Below are 24817 nucleotides of genomic sequence, written 5' to 3'. Positions count from 1 at the left end.
AATAAAAATGCTTAAAAATTAATATAATATTAAAATTATTTTCCAAATTTTCATTAACGATATTTAGAAACAAAAAATTATTATCCCAAATTAAAATATATTAATATATATTCAATTCATAACAAAATAGAAATTATAAATATATATTTTCATTTTAAACACATTGTAATGAAATAAAATTAAAATATTATGAATTAAAATTAGGGGTTATGGTATATTATTCATTATTCAATAAAAAAATATGAATGGATTCTTAATCTTAATAATATAAGTATATATAAATAAATATATATATATATATATAGAGTTGCGGGACGGATCCAGGACGGAACCATCAAATCCATATCGCCTTGGACATGCTTTGTGGACCCACTTGACCGAGTCTAAACCTACCATGTTGGGATAAGTTTAAAACGAGGTCGAGTTAAACTTGGCCACTAAACTCGACCCATTTTCATATTTTCTATTAACATTTTATATCTCACATTAGTAAGATAAGAAATAATTGTGAACAAAACTATGTATCTTAACAACCAAAAATCAGAGAATTATAATTCTTTGTCATTAATGCTTGAACATAGCTAAAAATAGTCATTATACTTAAAAAGAAATTTTGCCTCCGATATTAATTAAATTTAAAAAATGTTTGTTCACCACTCCAATTATATATATAGATGTTCTATCTTTCAACAGTCAATTAGATTTCTAACAGGAATTATCCTTTTTTCATTTTGATTAGAATAAAACATTGCATATGTTTGTTTTTTTTCTTCATCGTGTCACTTAAGGTGTCTGGAGAAAATAGTGAAAAACTACAATGATCATGGACTATCTCAATCATAGACTCATTTTAGGGCCTTCTTCGTAAACGGGCTCAGAAAAAACCAAAGATCGAGATAGTCCATAGTAAATACAAAAATTGTGGTGTGTCCTTGTGGGCTTGACTCGGGATTCAGTGGCTCAAGCTACACTTGAAGCTAAATGCTCCTCCGATCTCGTGGATTGATCACCAATCCAGCCCGAGGGAGAATGTTTTCTTCCGGACAACTATTGTAGTCATGTCTTCTATGTGCTAGATAGCGCATTTGTAAAGAACGTCTCCAAAGTTGCATGATTATCTTTAGTTGGTATGATAAGCTATACAGATCCAAGTCATGGTGAGTGTGTATTTCCCTGATCGTGGTGGCAATCGAAGGAGAGAAGCACACCGATTTTACTTCATTGGCATTTTGATTCTTTCTCTTGTATTTGTCATGCATACTATATGTCCGCTTTCATTCGGGTAGCACTGTTGTGAATATTATAGTAGAAATAAAAATGACAACAATATATCAACGATGAATATAATTTCAAATTTGCGAATAAAAATGTTAGGCTTTTTTTTATCAGTTTATAACAAGTGTTATATGGTAGAATATGAAGTTATAATTTGATTTTAATTTTTTTAATAGAATTAATTGTATTAGTGGACTTTTATAACTCATATGACATTATACGATATGATTGGTTTGAACTTGGTAACATATGATGTGAATTGATATTGTAGTATATGATATGATATTTCATGAAATTATAATAGAATATGAATTACTTTTCTTAACTTAGGTCTATTGAATTTTCTTTGAGAGTTAATTAATTAATTATCGAAAACTGGGGTAGTCCTAGGGTTTTAACAATACACTTTCAAGAACGTTATTTTAATAATTTTCGTTGAAGTGTTATAAAAAAAAAAAAACATACCATGCAATAATCTTCATTAAAATTGTATTATTTTAAAATCAAATTGATCAAAGGTATTTTTTAAAAAAACATATAAGTTTTTTTTAGAATTTCTATTAAAAAATATAAAAATGATTTTGAAAAATAAATTCGAGTTGCTGGTATTTTTTTTTTGACGAGAAAAATATTTTTAATAACTTTTTCTCAGTTTTCTTGAATTAGCTATTTTGTTTTTCAGGAATTACTTTTATATCCCTATCAAGTCGACCCGGCTTCGTTGATCGGCATATGCACCCGGCTCATACGAACCGCTCATTCGCTCGAGTACGAAAACGTCTGATTTTGCTTGCACTTACAGGTTCCCTTCTTGATCGCAAAACAGTTGCGATTCTAACCTGTCGAAACTGCTCAACGACTGAAGATTCACGAGGTAATCGGCTTCAATTTGAAAAAAATTATTGGAAATTTCGATCAAATTTGGTGAATTTGTAGATCAAATGCATTACTCGGATCTATTGGTTGAGTTCACACCGTTCTGACTTCTGTGTGGTTGCTGATTAATGTACTGTTGATTGTTTCCAGCTTATAAATCGAGAAAAAATGGCGAAGACAGACAAGCAGAGAGCTTTAGATTACATCAACCAGATGTTTCCCACAGGTCACAGATAAAACTTCATGCCTATGAATGGGAATTTTTCTGTGTACGTATTTATATGTCTGTGTAAACCAGTGAGGTCTTATTAGCTGTTAGAATTTTATTGAGAAATGCAGTTTTTTCATAAGATTTTAACGTGGAATTTATCGGAAGAACTTGGTGGCTTATAAAATTGAGTATCCACTAGGAGGCTATCGGTTCACGTATTCACGTGGGAGAACTTGGTGGTCTAGAAAATTTGAGTATTCGAGCTATGTTTTTTTATCTCTGTCATTTTCTATTTGAAGAGATCCAGGACATGAAGCTTCTGGCATGCTGGACCAGGATGTTACAGCTATATGGAAGTAAAAAAATTCAATCTTTCGAGTAACTTGATGGATCCTCGGTTCAATAAGCGTGTTTTATAGAGTTTTTATTGTGAAACCTGTAGCACAAACCTGCATATGTTTATTTGATTTCTGGAAAGATTGTACTTCTGACTCTGCCAATGATTGGTGATGTGCAGAGGCATCTCTATCTGGTGTTGATCCACTTATGCAGAAAATACACGTTGAAATTCGTAGAGTGGATGCTGAGATTTTAGCGGCTGTTCGTCAGCAGGTTGGTGTTTCATTTACTGTTTCTTCTCTTGGATTCATGCACTATGTAATTCAACAATTATATTGTATTATATTATTCGATATTATTACATTATATTTTATTATATTATATATAGCTGCGTGAGGATAATTGAAATCACTGAAATCCTGCTTGTATCAGAACATGTTTTTTCCGCTTTGGGGAATATTTCTGTTTGTTTGGCTTATTTGGACTTGATATTATGTTTAGAGTAACTCAGGAAGCAAGGCCCGGGAGGAACTTGCTGCAGCCACTCACGCGGTTCAGGTCCGCTAATACCTAATTTCCCATCACACCATTTATTTCCTTGGCACAAGTTTCTTTGCACTTTTCATGATTTGGTCATCATTTTTATATTCAACATCATTTCTCTTTGTTTATATGTTTTCTACCATATGATCCAGGAACTCATTGGTAAAATCAGAGAAATAAAAACAAAAGCAGAGCAAAGTGAAACAATGGTTCAGGAAATATGCCGTGACATTAAGAAACTTGACTTTGCAAAGAAGCATATAACGACCACAATTACTGCCCTTCATCGTCTTACAATGCTAGGTTAGTTGTCTTACTTCTGATTCTTTATGGAAAGAGTTTGTCCCCAGACTCCCCACGATCTCGCTGTATTTAGGCTTGTTTGCTGTACAGTTTTTTAAATAAGAGCTTTCTTGTTGAATTTTCATCATGTTTTAGCAGATATGATTGATTCAAGGTTAAATTTTTAAAAAAATTTTGTTTTTGTTTTTACTTTTCGGGTTTGATATTATTTAGCGAGATCCTTATGATTTTCATTTTGTTTAAGTTTCACCACTTTTTCTTTTTTTGGCAATTGAAGTGTGCTTGGATCTTTTGGTTGTGTTTGATTCACTCGCACCTCTCACATCTTATGATTTTTAAAGAATATCAGTTGAATATAAAATGGAGTTTGAATTACATGTTTGATGTCCGACCGAGATGTGAAAGTTTTAAAGAATATCGGTGGAACGTAAGGTGGAGTTCGAATTACATGTTTTGTAGGCTGACTGATATTGTATGCAATGATTGATTTGAATATGAATTGTTCGAGTCACTTGTGAGATTATCGTGGTTGAAGATGATGTGTGTTATGTCACATGATGTGCTTTGAAATCGGTAGAACATATCAACCAAACAGCACCATCTTCCTTTTAAAAGTTTGTTTGGGCAATTTTCATTTTATGGAATCTATGTCGGCAACTGCACCAGGGTTTAACTGGGAATCATTCCTTTATACTAAGAAAGAAAATCAAATACGAGTTAATTAATTATGTGATTCTGTTAGAATTAATGCAATCTCTGTTTTGCATGCAGTCTCTGCCGTAGAACAACTCCAAGTCATGGCTTCCAAAAGGCAATACAAGGAGGCAGCTGCGCAGCTTGAGGTACTAAACAACTGCGTACCAGCTTGTCTTCGATTATCTAATAATCCTCGCGTTTTATATACGTGGACTTCTCGTTCTATTTCAGGTTTAACTTGCTATTTTAGAAACATCTTTCAGGGCTGGAATATGTTGATAACTTGATACATAATATTAGCTTATTTAAATATGGAGCTCCTTTAGGTCAATTGGCTGTTAGTGATTAGTGAAGGCAGAATTTTCATTCAAGGCTTAAGAAAAAATATCACTTCTGACAATAATAAATATTAAATACCTCATATAATTTATGGTGTAAGGTTATAGGCAAGGAGGTCATCCAGTAACTCTTTTCTAACTAAATTTTTTTTGGGTGATTACGAGGCTTTTATCATTGGGAAGCAATTATGATACATTTAAAAGTCGGTCGAGGTCATGATGTAAAACAATCAAGAGTCTTTCCTAAGGCAATTAAATTCGACATAAATTCCATACAAACTATCGTATATTTATGGTACAATTATCATTTTTTGTAAGAATGAAGCAAACTAATAGATGCTACGCCATTTGGGTATTATAATTGGTAGAACATTAGAATGAATCTAGAAAGATAAAAAAATCTAGCTTCAAACTTAGACGTTGCATGTGTGTGATATTTTTTGGAACTGATATCACGTTTGAACTTGATAATGATTAAAAGTTTTCTAGTCCAAATTTTATTTATCTACATGTAGTTGGCTTCAATTCTTGCATGGACTGTGACATGCTGTTTTAAGCACTCGCAGACCTACATTCATCGCCACATTATTAGCATGTTCTAGAAGTTTATCTTGGGGCATTTTTCATTGAATTATACCCAAACTAGCTACCTTGAGATGTTTGTATTTTCATGAATATTTTTTCCATGGGTTCTGAAAACATGACGAGGGTATACCAGTCATAGCACTTTTATGACTATAATAATTTGTGAAACAGTCAGAGGGATTCAATATACCTAAGTGTGTGTTTATTTGACAGTTCTGAGTTTATTTTGTTGAGTATATTTAATGCTGCTTTTGTTTTCGTTGTTTCTTCTGTCAAGATTTTATTTGACCAGGAACAGATACTTAATCCATGTTTTGCTTCATCGTGATATATAATTAAAGCTTGTCTTTTGGTGTCCCGGGCAGTTGTATTTTTGTTTTCACAATCCACTAACCTAAAAGGATTTGAAATGTTTTTTGATCTCAAGTTTATAAGTATATCAGATTGGACTATTAATTGCAATGGGTACATGGTAATTGTGAATTTTAATTTTAATATGCGGCTGTCATCTTGTGCTCTCTAAGAGTTTGTATTTTTATACATAATTTTAAAATTTATCATTGCTTCAACCGTGTTGAATGGTTTAGGAACACCCCAAGCAATTAATTTACAGTTTCTTTTTACCTTTGACGTAACTATGCATCTATGTTAGTTTCTTGTTATACATTATTGATTGACATTATCTGTGCAAATTTACTCCATTGTATATTTTGCATAATTCATGGGTTTGCAATGCATTTCAGGCTGTCAATCAGTTATGCGGTCACTTTGATGCTTACAGAAATGTTCCAAAGATTACAGAACTTCGGGAGAAATTTAAGAGCATCAAACAAATACTAAAGTCACATGTGTTTTCAGATTTCTCCAGGTTTGTTGTATTTGATAGCTGTAGATCAATCCTGAATGCTGCTTCTATATCTTGTCTTCAAGTCTTGCGATAAGCTAATTTCAGGAATTATAAGTGTGTTTAAATACTATCATTTTCCTTTCCTTTATCTATTTTGGCATCACAACCAGTCATTAATGTTGAGGCAAAGTAGCCGAAAGCTTTGCTGCAAAGGAAATAAAATAGAGAGAATACTGAATGTGTAATAACTCAAAAGTTCTAGATAGAATTATCACCGCAAAATTATGCGTAATGTGTAATAATGCAAAAGTTCTCATTGGAATTATTACTGCGAGATTTTAGATATACTCGTAGAAGCATGTGAAAACATACTGCATATTATATATCAATACATTTTAAAACAATTATAAAAAAAGTTACCATTTTAAAACATGGTTCTGAAATTGCTTTCTGTTTTTTCCTTATTTCCGGCGTAATTGCTATCTCGTTATGACACGTTTTTTGTAACTTTTTTTAGATAGTTGTGGTGAGTACTGTGTAAACTTTTCTTTGTAAAATGAATTGATGGCGGTGTTTGTTTGCTTTGTTAACCAAACTTATTTTGGGTTAAGTTTCATTTTTTGTAGAACGTGCATCTTCCACCGTATTTCTTTTTGCCATTTTTCCTCCTATGCTTTCTTCCCCTTTTTCTCTGTTCTGTTAAAATTTCACGATATCAATTCTCCACAGCTTAGGTACAGGAAAAGAGACAGAAGAAACTCATCTACTGCAGCAGCTATCAGATGCTTGTCTAGTTGTCGATGCTTTAGAACCATCGGTCAGGGAAGAGTTAGTAAAGAATTTTTGCAGCAGGGAACTTACTTCATATCAACAAATTTTTGAGGGAGCTGGTGTGCAAAATAAATTTTTTGTCCTGGCATTCTTTTGATTTTTTACGTTCATTTGATATGTCTTATATTTGACAGAATTAGCAAAGCTGGATAAAACAGAAAGACGGTATGCCTGGATCAAGCGTCGACTGAGAACTAATGAAGAGATTTGGAAACTTTTTCCATCTTCATGGCATGTTCCCTATCTGCTCTGCATCCAGTTCTGCAAATTGACAAGGTTGGTGATTTACCTTCATTTGCGTTTTCTGGTATAATTCTCTAGGAAGCTTCCTGTTTAAAATTTTCTCCTTGCTCACATGATTTTCTGATTAATGTGTTGGTATCTGGCCAAAGAACTGCGAGTGAGCAAGTATTTAGCTTTTGGTGTGTTCAATTTGTTGGCTATTGAATGGCTGTAGCAGCAATCTCGGACACTTAATTTTTACATCAAAACCTAGAAAAATCTTTTTTCTGTGCTTGGTGATGATTTATGATTACTTCCAGATATGTTTCTAGTATGGTGTTTATAAAGATGATTTTTTCATATTTATATAAGCTGCTTACGTGGGATATTTACTTGAAAGCTTGTTATGAGATGGTCTGTGTGATGTTTCCAAGCTTGCTGTTGTAGAGACTTTGAAAATAAATCTAATAACATTTCCATTGCCTAGAAATGCTGTAAAACTTTTCATGAGATTTTCACAAAACTCTGACCTTGCATTGGTTTCTCTGTGACTCCAGGACACAAATGGTGGAGATTCTCAATAATCTTAAAGAAAAGCCAGATGTAGGAACAATATTAGTGGTGAGATCCTTTTAATATCTTGTTGTAAAGTTCTCAAATTGTTTTAAGTTTACCATCAATGTGTTTAAGTGGCCAGTAACCAAATTGTCAGAAGCGATGTCCTTGTACCTTGAATTACCAGAGATGCATAATCTAAATTCTCAACAATTGAGAATCACGTGCATGCATCATTGTCTGTAATTTTATTAAGCTTTGCTTCCTGTTTGCTATACATCTGAAATTTAATTTATACTGGTTTATCTTTAATAATCTTTCAGGTTTTCTTTTTCTTTTTGTTTGTGTGTGTTCATGTCATCAGTCTTATCCAATTTTGATTAGCTATCGATTTCTCATTTCCTAGGCTTTTTACCAAAATATTGGTGGTCACCAGTCTTATCCAATTTTGATTAGCTATCGATTTCTCATTTCCTAGGCATTTTTACCAAAATATTGGTGGTCTCTTTCACCAATTAAACATTGGCCATCTGAAATATGTTTACTGGGTATGGTGTTTGCTGGCACTCCTGGTTGAGCCTTTTGTCTCTTGCTCATCCCAGGGACAAAGGTTAATAAAGTTTGATCATTATTATTTGACATGCTCCACTCCCTTGTGGAATTCCTATTTCTGCAAAGTCCACCTTGTAGGTCAGGTTGCGGTGGATCTATAGTCTGAGATTGTGAGCCAGCCTCTCTATGTGGCTTTTTCATGGGGGACACACTGTCTGTGGACCCCATCACATGTGATCGAACATTTCTTACACAATAAATTCCTCAATAAAATTAATCTTTTAAGTTCGAATAAATCGCAAGTGCACAAGTCAAGTCATAATAAAGTGTACGAAGTACAAGAATCGTTCCCGCAGAAAATTCGTTAGCTAATTACAACGAAAATTAAATTAATTTATAAACTAAATTAAAATAAAATAAAAAGATGAAACAAACAAAATAATTGAAAATAAAATAATAATCAAATAATTGTTTGGATCTCGGTTCACCTACAACTTAATCTTCTCTAATGATTGAATTTCAATTCTTAAAATATGTCTTTTATGGAATTCCCTAATCTATCAATATACTATGTTAAGTTATATTAATCTAATTAACAAAATGCAATAACCAAATGTCTATGTTATTTAACATTTGCAATCGCTTCAACGAACAATGGAATCCTCTAGTTTTTTATTTTCAGTCTATGTCTATCAACATGTATCCAACTTCATATGTCCATGCAAGTTGTAGATCATGTATTTTGTTATTCTATCATGTTATAAAAACTCATTTCTGTCTCAATTATAATATATAAAATCACTCCGAAGTTGATTATACTCCAAAGATGCAATAAAAATACAATAACATAATCAAGTATGTTTAAGAATAAAATTAAGTCTTCAATCGTAACTAAAAGAAAAGAAATAAAACACTGGTTGGAGTTCTTGTTCCTCAGCTGCTCTCTTGCTCGGCTGTGTGTTCTCCTTCAGTTTCTGCCTCCTCCGGCTCCTTGATGCAACCATCTTTTTCTCCCTTCTCTTGTACCACCGCATCCAGGAAAACGTGGCCCTCTTCTCAAGAAACTAAGTTGGTCCAGTTGTTTCCTAAAAATTGAGATACACCAAGATAAGGACAAGTGCTTCCACATTCTTTGATTTGCTTCTAATTGTCAATGGAGGGGTCCCACACAAAGCTAGTATACATTTGCCATGCTTTCTTGTGATTTCTTGCCTTGTTTCTTTTCTAAAGTCTTGTTGCGTGAGATCTGCGTAACTTTTTCTGTCTTCAAGCTGCGGTAGGGCGGTCATATTCTGCTCTCGCTTTTGTTTTTCTTCAGTTGTGCGCAGGAGCAGTTATTTTTTACCGAACTAGCGCAAGGTGTTCTGCCAGGTTTTGGACTTCATCACCTATATGTCATCTTTTTGCCACTTTTGCCTACAAAACAAACAATTCAATCGAGGATTGACTCAAATACACAAAATATAAAATAAATGAATAAGATATGGACACAACATAGACAATCATGCAATAACGGACTCAAAACGACGTGAAATAACACGCAAAATCGACACATATCAAAATGCTAACATTTATGCTCAATGAACCTAATAATAGCTAACTTGTGGTAGTTTTACCTTTTATGCTTCTAAAGTTTGACGTCCAACAGGCATTGCAACGTACTCTTGAATTTGAGGAAGAATTAGCAGAAAAATTTGGAGGTGGAAGTCGGAGCAGAGAATCAGAAAGTGACAATGTGGAAGATAAAGTGGAAAGTAACAATCAGATTGTTTCAGACATTCGAAAGAAATATGAGAAAAAGCTTGCTGCACATCTTGGAAGTGAGAATGAGGTGGCTTCATTATTGATTGATTAAGTTGATAGATACTACTAGTCAAGTTATAATTGGCTACATCATGCATTCATGCTACTTGTTGACGCACTTAATTCTTCTCAAGCCAGGATCAAGATGGCCACAAAGATTTATCCATTCCTGGTGCTGGGGTAAGTTCCCTTGCTCGGCACTTGTGCATGGTGCACCAAGAAACCAAATTTTATCTCATAACTAGAATTTGTCTTTTACTTGTTTGCTATGATTGTATTGTTTAGTTTGTTTATTGTGCATTTGATAGAGTAAGCTTAAAAAATCATGTAATTTTTTTTCTTTCAACTGGGTTGATTTTTCAGCTGAATCATAGGCAAATTTATGTGAAATATTTTCTGAAAAAATAATTTTGAGCTTTGAGTACAGCCTCCAAACTTGTATTGCATCAGGGCGACGACAATCTATTGCAAAAAAGGTGTTGAATATGGTTCTGGTTCTAGTGCACTGAATTTATAGTCTGTAGCTCGATCCTCGTTCAGATTTTAACCTGAAAAATACTGCTTAATTTTTTGTGATATTGATTGCACTGTTTTATGTTGCAGTTCAATTTTCAAGGGATCATTTCATCATGCTTTGAACCTTACTTGACAGTATATGTGGAACTGGAAGAGAAGACCCTTTTGGAACATTTGGAGAAACTTATCCAGGTTAGGTTTCCTACTTCCTGACAATGTGCAAGTGGTGGGCCTGTTTTATCTCTCTGCACTAATGGGCATTTCTATATCTTATATGCTACAGGAAGAAACTTGGGAAACTGAGGAGGGAAGCCAAACTAACATTTTATCTAGCAGCATGCAGGTAAACAAATGGGAATACTAATGAAATATCTGTTTTGTAAAGCTAGTAGATGATAACCCTTTTTTTTACCATTCAATTATGTTGTTGCATTTGCTTATTATTCCCAAGAAAGTAAATACAGTCAAATAGGTTGATGAAAAACATAAGCTGATTCTTGGACTTGATTTCCTTTTTTCAATATGCCAAGTCTGTTTCTTCTCTCTTAATAAGTTGTTGGAATCTGAATTCACTTGGTGGTGTCAAGCCTTACATTGATAAAGTTAATCTGCCGTAGGCTGCATTGTGCAAGTGATCATTTTGCAAAATATTAGGTTTCGGACATTCAATATTTTCACTTATCACGCGGAAATGAAATATTTCCTTTTTGTCTCCCTTCATCTTTCATTATGTTTTTTCTACTTGTACCTGCTCCACCTATTTTTTATCAGAAGGTTCATGTGTCCTGAATTGAACTCATGCCACTTTGATTTCTGAGTCTTACCTAGCAGTAAAATAAAATAAGTTTGTGATTCGCTCATGCTCTCAACTATCACACCTTTGCTCAACTTCAATTAGATGAAATAAATCTTTGTTCTTACAGTTGTGAAGAGATTTTCTTCAGAAAATTCTTTAGTTTTCCCTGTGTATCTTTCACTTATTCCAGTTTATTCAAAAACTCGGGACTTTTTGTTTTCAACTTCTAAACTATCCCAATCTACTACTATGATATCCTGTTATTTAACATGACATTAAGCGAATCATTAATCCACACTATTATGACGTAGGTCATATGTTAGTAAATCATTTACAAATTATGTTCATGTTTTTTAACGTCATTCAATAAAATTGTCCTTTTACATACACAGGATTAATTACTTTTTGCTTGGTCTCTGTCCTTCCCTGCAAAACGAAACACGGAATAAATTACAAATAGTAAATTCTTGAAGTGGAAGAAAAGTATAATACATGTCTAATGATGTAGTCCATGTTAAATGCAACAACATGATTTCAAAATTGTGCTGCATTTTTTTGTCGAAGGACTTAGTGTAGAAATTTATCGTCGGCATGTTCTGTTCTTCCGTAATTTAATCTCTCGCCTTGAGTATGATTTTCATACCTTCTAAAATGCCACACAAAACATCGCACAGTTTCCTAGTACCTAATTTTTTAGGATTTCCAGCTCTGTTTTTATTTCTTGCATCGTTATTCTCGATTAGAGTAATGCTTGTTCTAAATCCTTGATTGTTATGTGAAGGTTTTTTTGATTATAAGGAGGACTTTAAAGCGATGCAGTGCTTTGACAAAAAAACAGACACTCTTTAATCTGATAAAGGTGCGTCTTTGTCTCCAGGCTTGTGCTTTGGCCTGAAGTAGGTAGAGTTTATTATGATTTTCATTTAAGGAGTACACATTATGTGAGGTCCATTTACTCTAATGACAATCAATTATCAAACAATTAATTATCAAACAATAATTATTTTATTTAAAACAGCAGCGCAAAAAGGGTTTAAAATACTTTAAAATGGACCTTAGGGCCTTACACATTATCATATTAAAGGTGTGTCTTTGCTTCCATTATATATGTTTTCAAGAATCCTTAAATCTGTAAACAGGTATTTGAAAGAATTCTTAAAGCATATGCAACAAAACTTTTTGCCAAACTCCCCAAGGGTGGTACAGGAATTGTAGCTGCTGCTACAGGAATGGATGGTCAAATAAAGGTACTTATTTTTTAATTTTTTATGTGTTTTGTGTTAGTTATTGGTCAAATCAAGCAACTGTTTTTTTTCTTCTCTAGTTTTTTTATCGTTCTCGTTCAAATGTTGGCTTTTTTTCTGTATTTTTCGCTGATGGTTTTTTTTCTGCAGACATCCGACAGGGATGAACGTGTGATCTGTTATATAGTTAATACAGCTGAATATTGCCACAAAACGGTTAGTTTTCAATAATCATATTAATTTGTAATCCTTCTATATAGACTATCATCAAAATATTGTATTTCAGACAACCAAATCAAGTGGGCTTTGTAGAAATGTTTGGTGTTCTCCATGAAGTCAATCACACGACTGTATCCAATATCAAGTGAACTTGTTACTTGTTAGATCTGGCACCTGACTGTGTGATAGTTATTTCATATGAGAAGGCATCTAAGGTTTTAGCTAGCATTTTCAGATTGACCTGTAGTATGATAGTGGTTGATTGGAGATTTAACCTATTCTGCTGTATCTGCGCTCGTGTAAACTTGAGAGAATGTAATGATAACTACTCTGTCATTAATACATATGCATCTTTTATTTCGTTTTCTATTTCTTTTTTTCCATTTTATCTATTTATCTGTGGCTGCCCCCCCTTTGAATTTTCTGACTATATTATCAGTGCATTATTTCTTCTACTTTGTATCAATTTCCTTTTGTTGTCTGTGCTACTAATATTTGAATTTTTTCCAGTCTGGGGAATTGGCCGAAAATGTGTCCAAAATAGTTGATCCTGTCTTTGTGGACAGGATTGATATGTCTGAAGTGCAGGTAGGAAAAATACCATATTCCTCATTATACAGTTGCTCCCTTCATACCGACCTCTCTCACCTACCTATCACTACATTGTGCAGGACGAGTTTTCAGCAGTTATAACAAAAGCATTGATAACTCTCGTGAATGGTATAGAAACTAAATTTGATGTTGAAATGGCTGCAATGACACGTGTTCCTTGGGGCACGCTTGAAAGTGTTGGTGACCAATCGGAGTAAGATGGCTTTATGGATATGCTTGCTGTTCAAAATCCTAATCTGTTTATGTTTTTTCTTTTTTAATGTTAACCTTGATGATATTCCTGCAGGTATGTAAATAATATAAATACAATCCTGACTGCTAGCATTCCTGTACTTGGAAACCTTCTTTCTCCTATATATTTCCAATTCTTTCTTGATAAGGTAAATGTGCTGGTATAATCTCATGTTAATCCACATTATATCTTGCTCTTCAATTTGAATTTATAGATTTCTGGAATTTCACCAAAAAATTGTTACCACTCGACTGTACGAGAAGCAAATTATCTGATCAAGACGTTTGAAAGATTCTCACTGTTTATTTCTTCTAAATGCATGGCTTTATTTTAAAATAACATCAGCGACCTTGAGTTTTATGATGAACCGTTAACTTGACCCGGATTGGTTTTGATTAAAAAACAAAAGTGGTCAAGAAGTTAATTGGGTTACTTTCAGACAACACATAGCTCTGTTTCGAGCACAATGGGTTTATAAAAAATGGCCTAGCATGATATTCGTGTATAACTTGGTTTTTAATCATCTTGGAATATTCTGTCTCACTAGTGTGTGGCCTTCCTAACGTGTGAAGTCAATTGAATACTTGTATGTCAGATCTCATTGACTCATATATACAAATTCTTGTAGTGGGACACTTAAAGTGAGGGTGTGGCGGAGAAGTATATGATCCCTCCCACTGTTTTCCCTGGTTGATGCTAATAAATCAATTAGGAAAGTGGATTGCTGGGGCTAGAGACTCTGTAGGCTTATGCATATACTTTCAATTGTGAACGTATCATCTGCAAAGATTGATCTATCAGAGTTAATTCATTTTGTGTCAGGTTATATTACTACTGTTTTTCCGTTAATTAAGTGCTCATACATTTAGGATTTTGCAGCTTGCGTCATCTCTTGGTCCACGCTTTTACCTCAACATATTCAAATGCAAACAAATATCAGAAACAGGAGCCCAACAAGTAAATTCTCCCTCTCCCCTCCACCATCCCACCCAAAAAAAAAAGGAATTGGTCCAGTGGGTTATATTCTGTCTGACATGTAATAAACCGAAAAAGCATATTGCATTCATGTAGCATTTTCTAATTTAAGGTGCTTGTATTGTGCAACCTGCAGATGTTGTTAGATACACAAGCTGTAAAAACAATTCTTTTAGATGTTCCTTCCCTTGGGAAAAAGGTACGATTGTAACTTGGCTACAGGTAGCCACTCATAATTGCATATTTAATATACCGAGGATCAAAATTCATATGTTTTTTTGTTTTTAAGCTTATGAAAGCTAAATCTATGCTTGATTTGCATTTGTTCCTTTAACATCCTAAAGTTTCCTGCTTGTTCATCCATGTATTGGTTAACTAACACTTAGCTTCCGATTTTTTCGGGGTTAACTTGAACAAAGGTGAAGTTTTTTTGCTTTCCTAAGTAGAAATCAGTTTTTTCTCTGTGATTTTGGGTACCATCTATTTCCTGTCCTTTTTGCAGTATGAATTGTGAGGTTCAACATATATCTGACACATGTCCCTTGTAAGAATGGCTACTGTCTGTATTCCTCAAGTTTTTTTTTGGGCAGTGTCTTTTAATCTTATTCCCATGCTTTATGTGCCCGTATAGACGATATCCACTAGGAATTTAGCTGCTTGTTCCTCTATGCTTTGATTGGATTATCCAGCTTTTGTTCCTGTCGACTTGTGATCTAATAATGTTTGCAACTCCACATACGTTTTGTGCCCCATAAATTATTGGATAATGCATCATTTAAAGTCTTTTAGTTAGTCATATTAGCTGGTGAAATAGTAGGTTATTTAATTTGACATCTCTTTTATATTTTGATTCCAGTAGATTGTGTCACTAATCTACTATGACTGATTGTCCCTGGCCCTCAGTTGAAACTAATTCTTCCAATTCCCCGCTCCCTGGTACAAACCTTCATGGGCTCTGGCCTCCAAATATTGGAAGCGAATCCTTGTCACCTCGAGATCAAGTATTCCTGGAGTTTTCCTGAGTTTTTAACTCATGTGAATCCAATTGTCTACGTTTATTATGGCAATTTTTTAATGTTCTGTTGCATATTTTTTTTATGTTTACACAAAGATAACCGCCTTTAGTTTTTCTTGGATAAACACTGGCATGAGTTGAATGACTTATTGGTGAACCTTCTACAAAATTGCTTTGCCTTGTTGTGGACCTTGAGCTGGCTCTTAGACAATAGACCATGAACTTAAGGTTCCCCGTATACATTTTGTTTTTGAATAGTCAACTTATCAATTTGTTGAGATAAAGTTTGTCCGTATTACCTCAAAAATATACATGACGGGTATGGAGATTCTAAGTAGACCCGTTATTTGCTACTTATTTTAATGCATAGATATGCGAACATTTCTTTCTCGCTTTTTACTCTACTTTCACCTTTATTTTGTCAGTAACTCTTCCCTTCTAAACCCATGAAAAGGAACCCAAACATCTATTAATTGTCCAACACTATTTTTGCATCTTAATAAATTAAGGCTACGTTTGGATTGATGAATTTCAAATTCATGGATTTTCAATGTATTTTTTGTTGTTTAGAGAAGGAAAACCATAAACTTTAAATTCCCTTCTTACATAGTATTTCATGGTAATTAGAATGGATTTCAAGTTCACCCAATAATGGTGTTATTTGAAATTCATTATATTTTGTATTACTAATGTATAAATAGTAAAAGTGTGGATTTAAGATTTGATTTATTGCTTCATTATAAAAAATAAAATATAATTGAAATCAATGGATTTCAAATTTATTAATGGATTTCAAATTTATCTATGTACCCAGAGGATAGTTATGTTTGCCTCTCATTGTCTCCATTGGCCATCCTAGAACGGTTCGGTTTCTACAAAAAAATTAGGACTGTACTTTTAAGTAAAGTAGTTTAGTAGCCCAGTAGATCTAGAGAGAATAAAATCTTTTAGAAAATTATATTTTTGACTTCCTCTCCTCCCATTAGATAAATCTTTAACAACTAACCTTTATTTTCTCTAAACAGACATCTGTAGCTGCTGGTTACTCAAAATTTGTGAGTCGTGAAATGAGCAAAGCTGAAGCTCTGCTAAAGGTGTGATTTAGATTTATGATTGGCTTTGCGACTTAACATGTTCTTTTCTTTGACCTTGTCGGAGAACATGATCATTTACATGCTATGCAGGTTATATTGTCCTCAACTGACTCTGTGGCAGATACATATTGTGCTTTGTTGCCTGAGGGTACACCTTCAGAGTTCCAACGGATTCTGGACCTGAAGGTAGTTCTCTATTGATTTCGAATAATTGGGATCTATTATTCTGTCTCAGAATCAAGAATTTTATAAGTTTGCATTGTTGTTTGTCAACTTATGGAGGGTGTCTTATCCTTCTTTTATTTGTTAATATGTTGGTTTCGTCAGGTCAACACATTTATTCTTCCGGCTAGAAAGTACTAAAGTGTCCATTAGTTTTTTTTTTTAAAAAAAAAATTAATCAGCTGTTCTGTTTATTATTCAAAATTTTCTTTCTTCAGAAACTGGTCAAAAGGATTGAATATGTTGACTAGGCGTTCTTACATTGTTAAAAATTAAATTAACAGCATTGAAATTATCCCCTTCAATTTCATAAGAATGCGCAATTTTGCCATTAAGTATCATCTATTGCTATTTGTTTGTTTGCTTGTATGCATTGAAAATTTGGATTTCTTTCCAGACTTTCGAATCAGGCATTTTCATTAACTTTCTCACGTCATCTCATTTTATTACCTTCTTCTCTAGGGCCTCAAAAGGACTGATCAACAAACCATACTCGACGACTACAACAAACGTGGGGCAGGGACATATCAAACATCTTTAAAGACTGTCATCCCATCTGCACCCAGCACCATGGTGGCAGCACCCGTGATAGCTAATCCAATCGCACCTGGGATCATCCCACTGAAGGAAGAAATCGTGGCTAGAGCAGCTGCGCTTGGGCGAGGTGCTGCCACAACAGGAATCCGCAGATTCTTAGCTTTAACTGAATCAACCACCAAAGATAGAAAAGATGGGGCATTCAGAAAGCTTTTCATCGGATAAAATATGTTTGCTCCTTCACATTGGGTTCATTTCTGTTTCTTTTGAAGATCAGAATTAGCCTCTGATAACTTTATCCAGCCCCTCCCCTGGGGTAGAAATTGTACTGCAGTTGTGGAGTTGTAATGTGATTTTTGGCTCAATGGTTCACATTAAGCCGAGGCATTTTTTTGTACGGGGAAATTCAAAATTTTCTTTGGCTGTAAATTACTTGCTTGATTTTAATCATCATAGTTTTATGTTTTTAATTCGATGGAATAGATTAAAGTCGAAGTTTTTATATTGAAATGTATGTACTCTTTTTTTAACGAATAAATGTATATAGTTTTAGTATGATTAAAAATTAGAAATAATTTAAGTTCAAGTATTATTTTTATTTGAATTATCAAAAATATCTTGGTGTGTTGATTGATAAACATTTTAACGAGATCAAGCTTCTTCGTTGACGCACCAAAAATACCAGAAAAAATTTAGGCTATTGGATTGATGGATTCGAACGAAGAAATTCTAATTAATTATAGATTTAAGATGATACTTATTTTTCGATTAATGTCAAAACATGTCACAACTGTGGATAAATTACACTTAAAATTAAATGAGAGTGAATTTAAAATCGGAAGAATTGGGTCAATAACTTGCATAAATTTGATTTTTTTTAATAAACTGACTTCTTGTTAAAATAAGAATGTATCATGGCATGCATTATGTGTTTTTGGTTTTTTTTTTTTTTTCTTTTGATTTTTGGGTAAGAAGTTTATTTTTTAAGGAAGGTGTCCTATAGCTTATAGACCCAAAAAATAAACTTTTTACAAGTGATGCGGGATGAATAATAACACGTTACAATGAATCCTCTGTTCAGAACCGACGTCCACGAGTATGGTGACTTCGCTGGCCTCACACACATGCGGGTAGCAGCCCTACCCGGGTGACTTTGCAGACCCCAAACGTATGCGGGTAGCAGTCCTCTTACCCACCAGAACGAGGGTCATCCCCAATGAATAAATGCTCTAATGTTACTGTTACAATCATTGGAACTCACCTTAAAAACTATTGTATAGAGGCTGTCCCAGAAGTTATAAACTCACAAGACAAACTTTGCACAAAACCATGTGTGACGAACCAAGACACGTTAAATTATATTTAAAATTAAATGAGAGTGAATTGAAAATCGGAATAATTGGGTCAATAACTTAGATAAATTTGATTTTTTTTTAAAATGACTTACTGTTGTTAAAATAACATTGTATTATGGGCTGCATAATGTGTTTCTGGTTTTTTTTTTTTTTTTTTAACTTTTGTGTAAGAAGTTTATTTTTTAATATGTAGAGAAAAATCATAAATTTGAATGACATTTATTTAATATGTAGCATTATATAGAGTGGCTAATATTTTTTTATCTAAATTTATTATTAACATTATTATTTTGTTTTTTGAATCTCATCTCGTATAGTCATGACTAACCTTTTTTATTTATTTTTGTTGAAAGAATATCCAATCTTTGTTTTTTTTTTTTTTTGGAGATGTCTAATTTTTTTTTTTTCGGAGCATATATCTAACTTTATTTTGGTATAATTAGAAACGGCTATTTTTATCCTTTTTTAAGTTTATTTTATCTTGCATTTTTTTAAAACTATTATCTCTCTTTTGAGACATCACGAAACAAAATTTTCTAATAAAAAAATACACGTGCTCAAAACTTAAAATTATTTATATGACTTCTTCCAAATTCCATATTTGCGGTTTCAAGAGTACATGAGATTTCTCAACTCAAAATTACCCATTCTATTTGTTCTTCAATATTGCTTTAAATAATTCAGAATTTTCCCCAAAAAAAAAAAAAAGATCACTCAAATAATCATTCGAAGTATCAAATAAATTACTTTAAATACAATTTTACTTGAACATAGTAAACTTGTTTTTTTTTAGAATTTAGAACAATTAATTTCATAAAACAATTTTCACACAAACAATTGTACTTTCTTCAAATTCTACTAATTCACCCGTCATTATACTCATCAAGACTATGAATACAAGCAATATCATCGCACACTTGAAGTGTAGCAAGTGGAAGGTAGACATGGACAATTCAGCGCTCACTACAAGAAAAATGCCAGCCCTTTTAAAACTGTTGTTAAAGCAACTGTTGTTAAATGGTTCGCTCAAAGACAACGGTTTTTCACTGTTGTCGTAGCTACAATTTGCGACGGTTAACCGTCGCTAATTAGCGACTGTTTGTTATACCGTCGCTAACTAGTTTAGCGACGGTTAATTAATAACTGTCGATAAATGTAGCGACCACATTCACGTGCAAAATCGTGAAGTGATAAAATCGTGTAAGAGATAAAAATTTTAAGTGTTGTGAAGTGGTAAAATCGTGTAAGAGATAAAAATTTTAAGTGTTGTGAAGTTATAAAATCGTGTAAGTGAGAAAAATTTTAAGTGTTGTGAAGTGAAGTGGAAGAAAATGGAGCGAATTTGCAGGTATTTATAGAGAGTGGTGGAAGAAAATGGAGGAAATTTTAGGCGGGATCGAATTTTTGAAATTAGCGACAGTTTTCTTACAACCGTCGCTAATGTTAGCGACAGTTATAGCTAAATTAGCGACGGTTTTACTTGATTCTGTTGCTAACATTAGCGACGGTTAAAATTAAACCGTCGCTAAACACGCTAATAGACAACGGTTCATGAAACCGTTGTCATAAACGTTCAAAAACAACGATTTTACAGAATCGTTGTCATTGACCCAAAAAACCGTTGTCTTTGACCCTCAAAAGACAACGGTTTTATACTTAAAAAATGATATACGACAACGGTTTTAACTAAAACCGTTGTTAAAAAACGGTTTTAACTAAAACCGTTGTTAAAAGTTTTTTAACAACGGTTTTAGTTAAAACCGTTGTCGTATGTGTGTTGTTGATTCTGAAATTTCTTCTAGTGCCTATTTCCTACTAAAAGTCTTCAATTATACCTAATTTGGTTTGACAATCCAGTCCTCGAATCCTAACTATTATATATCCTCAATGTATTTCAATAGCAACTTGAAAATTCAAAAACACTGAACCGAATAGCGATGCAACTGGATTAGTCGACTCTGGGCCGAGAGGATCTATCTATCATTAGAAGATTATATCTACGTCTAATCTCAATGATCGTGTTTATTTAAGATGAAATTAAGGACGTGATGACGTGAATATTTTATTTGTGAAATAGACATATGTCGTTTAGGGTGAATATTAAATTTTAATGTTATGAAACATTAATTGAAGGTAAAAATTTACTTAAAAAGTAATAGACTTACAGTTTAAAATTCTATTATTTTGAGAAAAAAAATGAAGTGGAATTTGACAAAAACTTGTGTGAGACGGTCTCACGAGTCGTATTTTGTAAGACGGATCTCTTATTTGGGTCATCCATGAAAAGTATTACTTTTTATGCTAATAGTATTACTTTTTTATTGTGAATATCTGTAGGGTTGACTCATCTCACAGATAAATATTCGTGAAACCGTCTCGCAAGAAACTTACTCGTAGAATTTTACCTTAATAATTCCGATGCCCCTTCAATAGGGTTATCTGAGTGATGTGTATATAGAGCTCCCTTATGTTCCATATCTTTAGTGAGAATCCTATCCAGTCTCTCAAAATTCAAACATTTTTTGCCTTCGTCTAATTTTTCTTTTTCTTAGTTTCGGACAAATTTGTTATAATTAAATGTCGAACATTGTATCTCATATCAAATCCAGAAGTATGATGTCATATGAGATATAAGTCATCAGCCTAAAGATCGGGCGTTCTCATGATAATTATATAATATATTTTCGAATAAAAATCAATTATAGACATAGAGACATGGAAAATTCAGATTGCATATATAGCCTCACTCCTACCTTATTTATGATTTCACCAGTAGAAGTTGTGAATTCCGATCCCTATCTTCTGATTATACGTGCAATCAGGGGAATTGGTGAATGTAACACCCTGAAATGGTCTCTATTTATTTTTTTTATTTTTTCAGTAGTTGTTAATTTAAAAGTAAAAAATAACTCTTTTACTACTGAATTGGAGGTTGATTTTAAAAGATTTGATTTAATATGAATAGGATGAATCTCATAATAACATATTTATTTTTAATCAAATGCTAGATAAAATAACGACGATGCAAAGTCTAATCAAAATTCCAGCTAAAACATGACAAAAACCTGTGTGAAACGCTCTCACAGGTCGTATTTTGTCAGACTTATCTCTTATTTGAGTCATTCATGAAAAAATATTACTTTTTATGCTAAGAGTATTACTTATTATTGTGAATATCGATAGGATTGACATGTCTCACAGATAAAGATTTGTGAGATCGTCTCACAATAGATTTACTCATAAAACAATGCAATGCAAAGCCAAACACCAAGGACAAATGGTTGAAAATCGACATTTAAATGGTTGTCGATAAGGCCTCATAAAATAGCAAAAGCTTGGAGAATAAATTCGATGGTGAAAGCTGACGAAAATCCACACAAATTTACCATACAACATTTTTCTAAAATTAAAATACATATTTATTTATATATTAATAATTGACACAAATTGAAGATCCTCACTTCTTCACCCTTAGATCAAACTCGGGAAATGCTCCTGAATGATCCAAGGGCCTTGATTGCTCCTGCCCTTAATATGAACTGGTGGTAGAATGCTGCGATGGCTGCACCAATGAAGGGTCCCACCCAAAAGATCCACTGAAAAATAAATTAAAATAAATTAAATTAAACTATAAAAAAAATTCTGGGTTTTTTTTCAAAATCGTTTTTGGAGGTGTCCATATAGTTTACCTGATCATCCCAAGCCTTCTCTTGGTTGTAGATTACTGCAGCTCCAAAACTTCCTTGCGGGGTTGATGCCGGTTCCGGTGACGGGAATGGTAGCTAGGTGGACCATGAACACCGCGAATCCGATTGGAAGAGGTGCCAACACCTAGTTTCGTAATTCAGTCGATGATCAATATATGACGCGGAAAAATCATAAAATGGAAGAATCCTATAATAGAAGTGTGAGAAAATGAACAAAATGTCATGTTACATTTTACTAATTCGACATTTTGGTACAAGGGTTGTGGGATTGATGCCTTGGCCCTAAGGCTCTAAAGCCACTTTTTGAGGTTTGGTGGCTCAATGCTCTAATAGCCACAAGTTTCTTGTCAAATTTCCTAATTTTGACACATAATTTTGATCAAGACATCTCTTTTATATTATGTTTTAGTTGAGATTAAAATCTCATTGTTCTTAAATCAAAGGTCGCAAGTCGATTCAAAATCACTCAAACATTACATTTCGGGACCATGTTAGATATTATAGGACTAATGTTATTTGCAATCCACTTTTTATTACTCACACACCACCTCGTCGAAAAATAAGAATAATTATATTCACAAAATTTGGGGTGGCATCAAGTCAAACCATTGAAAACACAATATTAAATCCATGTTTGAAAGAGAAGGCTTTCATTTACTCAAATCTATGTGACTTTTAAGTAGTAGATATATGATCTTGGAAAGTAGGGCAGATTAGCTAGCAATCTAGGAGAATTGGTGATTCAATAAAGTTTGTGGGCCAAAAACTTGAATATTTTCAAGAATCACATAGAACTTCAAGGTGATCCAAAAAAGAATCACAAGGTGAAAGTAATTCTTACAGGGACATGAGAATCTCTTGCGCTTCTCTTGGGATCGGTGGCCGAGAAGACTGTGTAAACGAGGACAAACGTGCCGATGATCTCGGCCCCCAAGCCGACTCCGATGCTGATGCCTGGTTGCAGCTCGTTGGCGCCGCCACCGTACCTTTTGTAGAAAGATTTCTGGAATCCCTTGACCAGCCCAACTCCGCAGATGGCACCCAAACATTGAGCTACCATATACATCAGCGCCCTCACCAGCGACACTTTCCGAGCCAGGAGTAGCCCCCATGTTACCGCCGGGTTAATGTGACCCCCTATAATACATACATATGTAAGTGACCACTTACTTAATTCAAACAGTTGTATGAATTGTTTTACTACATTCCAATATCAGGTGCCATACGTACTCTGCAGGCCAGGGCTAAAAAGAAGAAACTACCAACTTATGGAACTGATACCAAAATTTGAATGAATTCTTGAAATTCAAAACATGCCAACTTACACTATGAATTTTTCGAATATTGTCCCTGATAAAAATCACGTGTGCAAAATCTTTGTACAGATTAAACTCTCGTGGAAATCAAAGAAGAAAAACAGCTCAAGTCCATACAAAATCCACACATAACAAGTCTAATAAAAGAAGAATGAAGGGAAAACAAATAAAGCAACGCAACTGACCAGATATCCCAGCAGTACAGTAGACAAGCACGAAAATCATCCCCCCGAAAGCCCACGCGATCCCCAGAATCCCCACACCGTCGCAGAAATCAGCTTCCGATTGACGCTTGTATCCGATCACTGTCAGCACGGTAACGTAAAGGAAGAGTAGAGTAGCTATGAATTCGGCTATCAAGGCCCGGTAAAAAGACCATTTCATCAGCTCCGCCGCGTCGATCAGCGGCGCTGGTGGCGGGTCGTTGTAGTCCTTCGCCGCAAAGGAGCCCTGCTCGGCCACGTCCTTGGTCATTTGGCCTTACGTAGATAAGGAAGTGTGTGTATTTCTTAGGTGGAAAGTGAGCAGTAGTGATAGAAGAAGAGAAAGTAGGATGGGGTATTTATTGTGGAAATTTGGTGGGAGTGGAAATATTTTATTATTATAAATTTGGATTTTTAGGATTTTATTATTAAAAATATATTGATTTCACAAGATTTTATATAAAAATAAATATATGCATAATGTGGAAAACTCATTCGAATATATATTTCATGCCGAGTATTTATTTATTTATTCAAAAATTAAATATTTTCTTCATCTGTGTATATAAATAAGATAAAATTATGGCCAATGAACTTCTTATGTGTTATAGTTTTCTCAAAAAAATGAAAAGATTCGTACAAATTATAAGTTTCCTCTCACTTCGTGAAAATTTAAACGGAATTATAATCTATTTTCATTAAGTGATTTATTAGATAATCGAAAAGAGAAGATCCTAAATACTATTTGAAATTCAGAAGAACTGCATGAATGAGCATTGAACAGCTGGAAAAAGCCGT

The 24817-nt window shown here is 33.7% G+C and overlaps 1 protein-coding gene and 1 pseudogene across 1 annotated transcript; one reads left to right on the top strand and one right to left on the bottom strand.

The window, feature by feature from the left end:
* Positions 1–2009: 2009 nt before the first annotated feature.
* On the top strand, positions 2010–17940 carry LOC142537269 (vacuolar protein sorting-associated protein 53 A). The gene is made up of 25 exons (XM_075642821.1): positions 2010–2149; positions 2302–2377; positions 2880–2974; positions 3203–3259; positions 3397–3547; positions 4319–4389; positions 5910–6034; positions 6743–6903; positions 6979–7120; positions 7624–7687; positions 9822–10004; positions 10115–10156; positions 10580–10684; positions 10776–10835; positions 12070–12147; positions 12428–12535; positions 12683–12748; positions 13262–13339; positions 13423–13556; positions 13650–13743; positions 14475–14552; positions 14707–14769; positions 16611–16679; positions 16770–16865; positions 17364–17940. Exons 2-25 carry the CDS (start codon positions 2320–2322, stop codon positions 17661–17663), a joined length of 2478 nt encoding a protein of 825 aa, XP_075498936.1. The 5' UTR covers positions 2010–2149; positions 2302–2319; the 3' UTR covers positions 17664–17940.
* A 4134-nt stretch (positions 17941–22074) lies between these two features.
* LOC142537260 (aquaporin PIP2-7-like) lies at positions 22075–24368 on the bottom strand (annotated as a pseudogene).
* Between the last annotated feature and the right edge of the window lie 449 nt (positions 24369–24817).

This window comes from Primulina tabacum, chromosome 1, assembly GCF_025594145.1.
Source record: "Primulina tabacum isolate GXHZ01 chromosome 1, ASM2559414v2, whole genome shotgun sequence".
Taxonomy (NCBI): Eukaryota; Viridiplantae; Streptophyta; class Magnoliopsida; order Lamiales; family Gesneriaceae; genus Primulina; species Primulina tabacum.
This window is presented reverse-complemented; position numbering and strand designations above follow the sequence as displayed.